This window comes from Babylonia areolata, chromosome 15 (assembly GCF_041734735.1).
Source record: "Babylonia areolata isolate BAREFJ2019XMU chromosome 15, ASM4173473v1, whole genome shotgun sequence".
In the NCBI taxonomy this organism is placed as follows: Eukaryota; Metazoa; Mollusca; class Gastropoda; order Neogastropoda; family Buccinidae; genus Babylonia; species Babylonia areolata.
In genome coordinates, this window is record NC_134890.1 from 29071476 (window position 1) to 29082969 (window position 11494).

Below are 11494 nucleotides of genomic sequence, written 5' to 3' on the forward strand. Positions count from 1 at the left end.
GTGTGAGTGTGTGTGTGTGTGTGTGTGTGTTGTCACAACACATTTCTCTGTGTGAAATTCAGGCTGCTCTCCCCAGGGAGAGCGCGTCGCTACACTACAGCGACACCCATTTTTTTTGCATTTCTTCCTGTGTGCAGTTTTATTTGTTTTTCCTATTGAAGTGAATTTTTCTCCAGAATTTTGCCAGGAACAAACCTTTTGTTGCCATGGGTTCTTTTACATGCGCTAAGTGCATGCTGCACATGGGACCTTGGTTTATCGTCTCATCTGAATGACTAGTGTCCAGACTACTACTCAAGGTCGAGTGGAGGGGGTGAAAATATTGGCGGCTGAGCCGTGATTTGAACCAGTGTGCTCAGATTCTCTCGCTTCCTACACGGACGTGTTACCTCTAGGTCATCACTCCACTGTGTGTGTGTGTGTGTGTGTGTGTGTGTGTGCGCGCGCGCGCGCGCATGCTTGCATGCATGCATGTATCAAGCATGAGCGTGTCTATGTGTGTGAATGTGTGCATGCTGGCATGCGCATCCATAGTCTGCATACTCGTGTGCATTTTGTATCTACACGTGCACATAACCTGCCTGAGGGTTTATGCATGAAAGTCTCTTTAACTACACACAAGTGTCCTGACTTCATTCTGAATCCAGAACACTGCCACTGGAGAGTGATAAACTTGACTGGATTGTTCACCTGAAGAGAAAGTAACAAGGAGCGCCTGCACTTTGTGAAACCATTTCTGTTTTAACCAGTGAAAACACTGAACACAAGCAATAGAGACAACTGCACAAGACACAGGCGAATGTCTGAAAGAAGACGGCGGTGTCGGGACAAACATCTTCTGAAAGTCAAAACAACATGGCGGACAAAGCTGTCACATCCAATCATTTTCACGTCTGATTCTATATACACTGTGTTGGCACAACACGGATACCAGCAGCAAACACAGTTACAAATATGTACAACTGTTACAGGACTGAACATAAACATAACAGATACAAATGATATTTACAAATACTAGATTAATAATGATGAAATTATCAAGTACTTGTTCAATACTTGTTCAAATTAGGAAAGTTACAAATGCAAAATATTTTTAAAAAACCCCAAAAACCCAACATTCCTGTGAAAATACACATTTGAATGAGGTACTTTTGATAAAGAGATTTATTTTGAAAAAGACCAGGCGCAGATTGATGGATACACCAAGCACAAAACGTGTGAATGAAATGGCAATATGAATATTATCAACTTTAATTGTAAGCCACAGTCTCAGACTTTTTGATGAATTAGAGTGCACTCTGCTTCAAAAAGCAATACTGCATGCTGACTGCTGCCATTCTTTCTCATTTGCTGTATCAACTCATGCACTTTGCCAGTAAAATCACAGGTTATAAGTTCATAAGCTGCCACATGCAGTACATGTGCTAAACACCTTTCTTATTCGAAAATAAATCTTTTTTGATACACAAATAAAAACATCAGAAAGAACAACAACAGAACAGTCCTTAATTCTTTATACCCTAAAATACCACTTCCCAAACCTTTACACATAAATCCCTGAAAACAAAGAAATATCCTCCCCAAATCTTCAAGAGAACGAAAGTATACCCCTCGGCTGAATGGCAAAGTAATGCTGGAATGAAATAGGGGTTCAGAAAGAGCATGCAGTGACTGTTTGAGGCAACGATGACTCACCTTCCACCCACGGGCATAGCACTGCAGGACCAGGGTGGCTCTCTGGGTGGCTTTGTACTGCTTGTGGGCCTGGGGACACATACCATCCACTGTGATGTCATTCACGTCCACTCTGTGATGTCATTCATGTCCGTGCCGTGATGTCATTCATATCCATGTCATGGTGTCATTCACGTCCACACTGTGATGTCATTCATGTCCGTGCCGTGATGTCATTCATATCCATGTCATGGTGTCATTCACGTCCACACTGTGATGTCATTCATGTCCGCTCTGTGATGTCATTCACATCCACTCTGTGATGTCATTCACGTCCACTCTGTGATGTCATTCACATCTATACCATGTCATTCAGGTCCACTCTGATGCCATTCACATCCACAATGTGATGTCATTCACATCTATACCATGTCATTCAGGTCCACACCATAAGGTCATTCATGTCCATGTCGTGACGTCATTCAGGTTCACACTGTGATGTCATTCACGTCCACACTGTCATGTCATTCACATCCATGTCATGATGCCATACACATCTATGCCATGATGTCATTCACACAATGTTATTCACATCCATACCATGATTTCAATCAAGTCCATGTCATGTCATTCATATCCACACTGCCATGTCATTCACACCATTCACATCAACACCAGTATGTCATTCACATCAACACCATAATGTCATTCAAACCATTCACACCCATACCACAATGTCACTCGCACCACTCACATCAACATGTCATTCATGCCATTGACACCAACACCATGTTATTCACACCAACACCAAATTGATATCATTCACACTACTCATGTCAATACCATAAAGTCATTCACACCACTCACACCAACACCATGTGATTCACACCACTGACACCAACACCACAATGTCATTCACATCAACATCATTCACATCAACACCACACTGTCATTCACACCATTCACATCAACACAATGTCATTCACACCATTCACATCAACACCACAATGTCATTTCCACCATTCACATCAACACCACAATGTCATTCACACCATTCACATCAACACCACACTGTCATTCACACTATTCACATCAAACACCCCCCCCCCCCCACCTCCCACACACACATACCCCCCCAGCCCCACCCCTTCCTCACCCAGTATCCCCTGAAGCGGGCGGAGATGACGACCTGTGCGGCCTTCATCTTGAGGAAGACGGTGCGCTGGAACCAGCCGCGCCACACCTTCTGGATCAGCGTGGCCAGGTAGTGCATGCGCTCCCGCCGACGCTCCTCCATGTCAAACAGCTGTCACAGGGAGCGTTGTTACAGCTAGGGGGTGTTTGTGTGGTGCTCCTCCATGCTGTGTGTGTCAGTGTTTTGTGCAGAGGACAGGGAGCGTTGTTACAGGTAGGGGTGTGTTTGTGTGGTGCTCGTCCATACTGTGTGCATGTGTGTGTCAGTGTTTTGTGCAGAGGACAGGGAGCGTTGTTACAGGTAGGGGGGTGTTCGTGTGTTGGTGGTCGGTACTGTACAGGGAGCGTTGTTCCAGCTAGGGGTGTTTGTGTGTTGGTGGTCAGTACTGTAGTGGGAGCGTTGTTCCAGCTAGGGGTGTTTGTGTGCTGGTGGTCAGTACTGTTTTGGGAGCGTTGTTACATGTTGAGGGTGTCTGTGGGGTGTTGGTCGGTACTGTGTGTGTGGGGTGTGTGTCAGTGTTTTGTGTGGAGAACACCGTGAAAGTGGAGGGAAAACATTACTGTGTGCCTCGGTGTGTCAGTGTTTTGTGTGGAGAATAGAATGATAGTGGAGGGAAAACAACATTATTATGTGCCTGAGTGTGTCAGTGTTTTGTGTGGAGAACAGCATCATAGTGGAAGGAAAACATTACTGTGTGCCTGGGGGTGTCAGTGTTTTGTGTGGAGAATAGCATGATAGTGGAGGGAAAACAACATTACTGTGTGTATGGGTGTGTCAGTGTTTTGTGTGGAGAACACCGTGAAAGTGGAGGGAAAACAACATTACTGTGTGTATGGGTGTGTCAGTGTTTTGTGTGGAGAATAGCATGATAGTGAAGGGAAAACAACATTACTGTGTGCCTGGGGGTGTCAGTGTTTTGTGTGCAGAACAGCATGATTGTGGAGGGAAAACAACATTACTGTGTTCCTGGGTGCGTGTGTGGAGAACAGCATGATAGTGGAGGGAAAACAACATTACTGTGTGTATGGGTGTGTCAGTGTTTTGTGTGGAGAATAGCATGATAGTGGAGGGAAAACAACATTATTATGTGCCTGGGGGTGTCAGTGTTTTGTGTGGAGAATAGCATGATAGTGGAGGGAAAACAACATTACTGTGTGCTTGGGGGTGTCAGTGTTTTTTGTGGAGAACAGCATGATAGTGGAGGGAAAACAACATTACTGTGTGCCTGGGTGTGTCAGTGTTTTGTGTGGAGAACAGCATGATAGTGGAGGGAAAACAACATTACTGTGTGTATGGGTGTGTTGGTGTTTTGTGTGGAGAACACCGTGAAAGTGGAGGGAAAACATTACTGTGTGCCTGGGGGTGTCAGTGTTTTGCGTGGAGAATATCATGATTGTGGAGGGAAAACAACATTATTATGTGCCCGAGTGTGTCAGTGTTTTGTGTGGAGAATAGCATGATAGTGGAGGGAAAACAACATTACTGTGTGCCTGGGTGTGTGTGTGTGGAGAACAGCATGATAGTGGAGGGAAAACAACATTACTGTGTGCCTGGGTGTGTCAGTGTTTTGTGTGGAGAACAGCATGATAGTGGAGGGAAAACAACATTACTGTGTGCCTGGGTGTGTCAGTGTTTTGTGTGGAGAACAGCATGATTGTCGAGGGAAAACAACATTACTATGTTTGTAGGTGTGTCAGTGTTTTGTGTAGAGAACACAGTGATAGTGGGGGGAAAACAATGCAACTGGACTCTAGGATGTTATAAATCAAGAAGATTGCTGGAGTGTGCATGTCTTAATAAGCGAAAATGAGAGACTTATTAGGAGGCATAAAGTGGAGACTATTAAATTCTATTCTCTATAAAAAAAAAAACAACAACATCATTTCACAAAGAAATGAATAGAGAAACAGTTACAAGATATTTCAGTATCATTCAAAATCATTCTCTGTATAAAAGAAACAACTCATTTCACAAAGAAAATAACAAAGAACCATTTACAAGATATTTCATTATCATCTCCACCCATAAAATACAGAAACTTGATTTTTTTTTAATTCAATTAATTTGAGTAATTTTCTTTCCTTCTAAAACCCTTGGTTATCTTCCCATGATTTTATCTCATCCTATCAATACTGAATATGCTGATCGTATTGTCTAATCATTTGCCTTTCAGAAAATATATACTGAAATAATTCTGAGCAATACTTAGAATTTATGTGATTTTTCGGGTGTGAGGCTGATGGGGTTTTGGGAACATGGGTTGTGAGCGTCACCTACCAGTTTGGGGTTCCTGATGAAGATCTTGGACTTGCCGAAGGCGAACTCATCGTGTGGGATCTGCTGGTCCTGGAGGATGTGTTGGACCCCCTCGCGTGGGGCCGGCCCCCTCCAGTGTGGCCAGGTGGCGGCCGCCAGCATCTTGTAGCGGTACAGGAAGTGCTCGTACGCCTGACGGAACGCGTAGCCTGCACGCCGCACGCGCACGTTCTCCATCAACCTGTGAGGTTGTCGGAAAAAATATTTTAAAAATAATAAATATTGATCAATAATTTCATACATGCACATGCACACGCACGCATATCTTATATAATTCTTTCAAAAATTAAGAATAAAGTAAATAAATATCAGAAGATAAAAATAAAGAGAGCAAAAACTGAACAGAGAAAAACAACAAAAACAACCCCTAAAACACACACACACATATACATTTTTTCTTTTTTCTTTATACATAATTCTATCAAAAATCAAGAATAATGTAAATAAATAAATATCAAAAGATGAAAATGAAGAGAGCAAAATTTCAAAAGAGAGAGAGAGAAAAAAAATCCTCAAAATATGAACACAAACACACACACACACATATATATATACTTTACTTTTACTTTATTTTTTTTCCAAACATAATTCTTTAAAAAATTTAGAATAAAAGGTAGATGAATATCAAAAGATAAAACTGAACAGAGAAAAACAAAACAAAAAACAAACAGGGTCAGCTGGTACCAAGACCAATTAGAGTTCAATTCTTTTTGTGTTTCATATTTCGTGAAATGTTTAAAAGTGAATGAAAGCATCTGCCCTTAATATAAAACTGCCTCAAAGTTACATGCCCTCACTAAAAATACAAATCTAACATGTCATCTGATGTATGACAACTGCATAAACACACCGATTAAAGAAAGAAACGAAAAAGCATTGATAAAAAACAAAGAAAATAAAATAATTTGGTGTTTGTCAGCCACAACTGACCCCAGGTATCGCACTTGATGCGTGACAATCTGAAGATCCAGTTCGTTGGGTTTCTTGAAATCGTTGGGCTGTAACGACAACAACATTCACATCAAGTAAAACCCAAAACACACCAGCGATTCAGCAACAACAATACATAACAGCAACAATGCATACATCAACAACAGTACACACATCAAAGACAACACACAGAGCAACAACACGCATATCAACAACCAATAACAGCACACACAACAACACACACATCAACAACACACACATCAATACACATCAACAACAACACACACATCAACAAGAACAAAACATACATTATCAACAATAAACACATCAACAACAACATACAGAACACACATCAATACACATCAACAACAACACACACATCAACAACACGCACATCAACAACAACAAAACATACATTATCAACAATAAACACATCAACAACAACATACAGAACACACATCAATACACATGCATGTGTGCGTGCGTGTGTTTTCCATGGAGTACCATTTCAGCACAAAACCAGACTTTCATGAGTGCAGACACCGTACCTTGACACACCTGATGTAGTTGGGGTTCTTGGACAGCAGATTCTTCATCAACTCTGTCACTGAAATCTGAAAAAAAACAAGCAAAAATATACAATAATAACGTTCATCAGTAAAACATGCTTGTGTGCATGCACATCTGCTTTTGCAAACACATAAACAGATTCTCTCTCCCTCTCTCTCTCCCACTCACATACATATATATGTACATACATACAGAAATCTCTCTTACTCATATACACATAAAAGTACATGGAACACTGTGTGCCAACCCCCCACCTGCAAAAAAACAAAAACAAAAACAAACAAACAAAAAAAAAACAAACAAAAAAACCCCAAAACAACACATACACACACAAAACAAAGTGAACACACAAAACCAACAACAGCAAATAAAGCACATGGCACTGGTGAGAAGAACAGATTATGAAATCATATCATCTTGTAATCTTTCTCAGTTTGATAAATTTCTCCAATTTTCAAACGCACTCTCCTCCACGCTTTCCACAAAAAGCAAAAAAAATCATCAAAAACTGATCTGGGATTTGCACACACACACATCTCCCCAAATGTGATACAGACCTTAAACTGGGTTCCAGCAGTGGCAGGCCTCTTCAGGGATTTTTCTGAGGGATTTCCTGCACACCAATAATTGTTTGTCAATTACGTTTGTCCTGAACACATTACCGCTAAAAAATGCAGCAAAAATTCGCTGTTGGGTTTTCAAAATCCCCTTCCTCTCTCATCTTTTCGATTATCATTCTCATGGTTATGGAGTTTAGAGGGATGAGGAGAAGGGAGGTAGGGGGAGGAGGGGCGATGGAGACTGAAATGTAAAGCACTTTGAACAGTATATCTGGAAAAATACACTATTTTAATGTCCACTATCTATTCATATGGTGCAAACTCCCAATAAATGGGCTCTAAGCACCTCACATGAAACAGTACACATACAATAGTGCATTACAGAATTACATACAACACAAGAGCACATGAGGACATTGAAGTTATTATTATTGTTGTTGGTGTTATCATCCAAATCAATCAATCAGAACAGGTGACCATGTTGTTGTTATCATCCAAATCAATGAATCAGGACAGGTGGGCAGGTGTTGCGAGGCTGACCTTCAGGGAAGATGGCGTGCAGGATGGGGTGTTCACACTGGTACATGGACTGTGACAGGTCACGGAACAACAGGTCGTTGTTCTTGTCCAGAAATCCCTCCACCTTGTACGTCACCTGGGGTCACACACAGCACGCAGGTAAAGGTGCATGTGCGTGTATGTGTGTGTGTGTGTGTGTGTGTGTGAAGTGTACAGACATGCTGGCACCAATGTTGCACAGAAACACACACATACACACATCGCTCGCATATATAATCTAAATCTGTTTAAAGAAAAAAATCACATCTTGTTCTCATGGAGTTTGAGAACACACACACATACATGAACACACACCACAATACCTCCTGAATCAGCATATGTGCACACCTGCTAGTGCCTTATTTCCCCCATATGATAACACATGAAGAAGGCCAGATATGCACATTAAAGATCCCTATTCCATGTCAGTGTTCAGTGGGCTATGGAAATAAAAACACATCCAGAATGCACACCCATGAATCGAAGTACAGCTACCTATATGGCAGGGTGAAAAACAGACATGTAAAAAATCCTACTCACAGATATGACTGAACATTGGAATTGTACACCAAATAGCCCAATAAGTCGAAAAAGGAAAAAAACAACAACAACAAAATATCATCCTAATCAACCCAAACTAAAAACAAACTCATGTCATCACCAATAACCCACAACTGAAAAACAATTAACACTATCAACAATAACCCCCAACATCCACCACCAATGTTAACTCCAAACTGAAAAACAAAACAAAACAAAAACAAAACAAAAAACCAAAAAAAACAACAACTCACATTATCATCATTAGCCCCCGACCCAAATTAAAAAAAACAACTCACATCATCTTCAATACCCCCCCCCTCCAAAAAAAACCCCAAACAAACCCACCACAAAAACAAAACAAAAAAATCACACCACCATCATTAGCCACCAATCCAAATAAACCCCCCCCAAAAAAACCCACATCATCAATAACCCCCCTCACCCCAGAAAAAACAAAACAAACTCACATACCATCATCATCATGAAACCCAAACAGAAAAAAAACAAACAACCTCAACATCACCAACAATAAACCCCCCAATTAAATAAAACAACTCCCATCATCATCATCGTCAACCCCAAACTCAAAACCAACTCACGTTGCCAGCGTAATGGCGAAGGCGGAAGGCGTCGTGGGGCAGAGTTTTGTCCGACTGGTTCTTACGGCAGTTGCGGCTCTCGTAGTGAGGATGGCCGGCACAGCGTTCGTCCAGCTTGGCCAGGAAAGTGCGGTCAGTCGTGTTGCCCGGCCGCAGGCACTCCTCGTCCAGTAACGACAGGATGCCCGACACACTCTGCAACAGCATCACCATGCGGGAACAGTTTCAACTGCTCAAGGAGGCGTCACTGCGTTCAGAGAAATCCATGTATGCTACACCACATCTGCAAGGCAGATGCCTGACAGCAGCGCAACCCAATGTGTTTGTCAGGCCTTGAGTGCATGCTTATACATTTGTGTACCTATCAGAGTGGATTTATAATTCTTTTTACATAATATTGCCAGGACAACACTCTTGTTGCCATGGGTTCTTTTCCAGTGCGTCAAGTGCATGCTACACATGGGACCTCGGTTTATCGTCTCATCCAAAAGTGCTTCTGTGTGCTAGTGTGTGTGAATGTGTATGCAAGTGTGTGTGTGAGCATGTGTACATGCTTGTGTGTTCGTTATTTAGTTTAACTTTGTCTTTTCACTCTAAGTGATATTAGACAAGGGTAGGAAAAAAATCGAGGGAGGGTCGAGGGGGGCGGGGGGAAGAAATTACTGTGTACGCATGCGAGTAAGTGAAAGTGTGTGTGCATGCATGCGTGTGTGTGTGTGTGTGTGTGTGTGTGTTACATATAGAAAATGACTGATTTAAGTTTTGTTTGAAAAAAATAAAAAGCATAACAATGTAACATCTTTCTAATGAAAAACCAACAACTATAACAGTGAACCAACTGGACTATTTAACAAGGAGTTGAAAAAGTCGTACATTAGCAATGGACTGCTGAAGATTGTCAACACTGAAGATAATTTCAGTCAGGGATGTGAGACTTTAACATATTCCAAGTCAGTATATGATCGGCTGTTATGCGAGCACCACAGATGCAAGAAACATTACTGACATATTTGGTCTTGAAACAATTCATTTTCCATCTGCAGATTTGAGAAATGATTTGCCTCTTATGAAAATCATTTTGGTAATGTCTTCCCATGAAACCATACATTTTCTGTATATTCTTATGTAACTCCGAGTTACCGGTGTGTTTTTCTTCAAGCTGAAATTTTGACCATTTGACTTTTTCTACCATGGTGTAACATTTCTGTAGTGAAAGTGAAATATTGAAATCTAACTCCTTCGTGGAGCTTCTAGCTCCCTTCTTAGCCAAAATGTCAGCTTTTTCATTATAGTAAAAACCGCAATGAGAAGGAATCCAGCAAAAGGTTATGTAAGAGCCTCTTAGCAAGAGTTCGTGAATCCAATGGTTGATTTCAATAATGAGTTCATACCTAACCGTTTCTTTTAGAAGTTCAATAGCAAGAAGAACTGATTAATTTAGAATCAACACAAAATAGAATCTCTGCTTGTGTGTGTGCACATACATGTCCATGCATGCACACATGCGTTCACATACTAGTATATGTATGTTGTGTTGTGTTGTGTGGTGTGGTGTGGTGTGGTGTGGTGTGTTGTGTTGTGTGGTGTGGTGTGTGTGTGTGTGTGTGTGCGCATGAAACAACTGAACAAACACAGGTAAATTCTCACTCAGGTCAACCACCTGCTGCCCTTTCCCAACACAGCAAACAGCACCAACCTTTTCAATGAGTTCACAGATGACAGCATTGTTGAAGTAGTCCACATGGATCCACTCTATACCCTGGAAACAGAAGCACACACACACAGCCATGATCACATGTCCTGGCTGTCCATGCTGACAGAGTCTGAAGATATGCAGAGCTATACAAGATATGTCCATACGTCAGGCTTTAACCCTTTCAGTGACAAGCCTATCTTATGCTCAGTGTCAAGTATCTGCAATTTGTAGTGTTGTATTGGTGTATATAGATGTTGATTTTCCACCTCTATGTCCTCATGTGTTCTTGTGTGGTATACTGCACTATGGTATATGTATTATCACTTAGAGCCTATTATATGGGGAGTTTGCACCATACAAGTACAATACATTATCATCATTATTTTGGTCACAGAGGGTAATAATTTTAGAAAAAATTGTAGCATGCAAACTACTAAAAGAAAAGTGTATGTAATGCATACTTTCTGAAAGGAGTATGAATGATGATTATCATTCTTGTTGCTTATAGTTCAGCCGACCACTCAGGGCCATATCAGGACTGTCAAACCATACAAATGCTCAACCTGCATCAAGACAAAACTGTCATGTCTAAAAAAAATAAAAAAAACAACTAAGGCAAACCCACATAACACAGTTCATGACACAGTATCCTAACCATTTAGCTCCTTATGGCACATAAGACAAGGCCATACTGAGGACGCCAGCCATTCCACTTAATTTATCATCCCCAGATAACAAAAAAACCGTAAAAAAGGGAAAAAAACAACAACAATACTTCAAAGCCAAACAAAAAAATATATTTAAAAGGCCATACAGGCAAATAACACTGCAGAATGGGCAGCTAGTGCCCATC

At 41.2% G+C, this 11494-nt stretch overlaps 1 protein-coding gene across 12 annotated transcripts in view; it reads right to left on the bottom strand.

Moving 5' to 3' along the window:
* Window positions 1-11494, bottom strand: part of LOC143290538 (unconventional myosin-Ia-like) — a 162890-nt gene that overhangs the window by 38503 nt on the left and 112893 nt on the right. For all 12 annotated transcript variants that reach the window (XR_013056407.1, XM_076600065.1, XM_076600067.1 and 9 more), the window contains 9 exons: window positions 10642-10704; window positions 8946-9140; window positions 7786-7900; window positions 7243-7298; window positions 6664-6729; window positions 6116-6183; window positions 5147-5366; window positions 2831-2980; window positions 1696-1764 (listed from right to left, as the gene is read on the bottom strand). Coding sequence is in view for 11 of the 12 variants with exons in the window: in XM_076600065.1 (XP_076456180.1) it covers window positions 1696-1764; window positions 2831-2980; window positions 5147-5366; window positions 6116-6183; window positions 6664-6729; window positions 7243-7298; window positions 7786-7900; window positions 8946-9140; window positions 10642-10704 (1002 nt within the window). In the remaining variant the exon portion in view is untranslated. The remainder of the gene's footprint in view (window positions 1-1695; window positions 1765-2830; window positions 2981-5146; window positions 5367-6115; window positions 6184-6663; window positions 6730-7242; window positions 7299-7785; window positions 7901-8945; window positions 9141-10641; window positions 10705-11494) is intronic.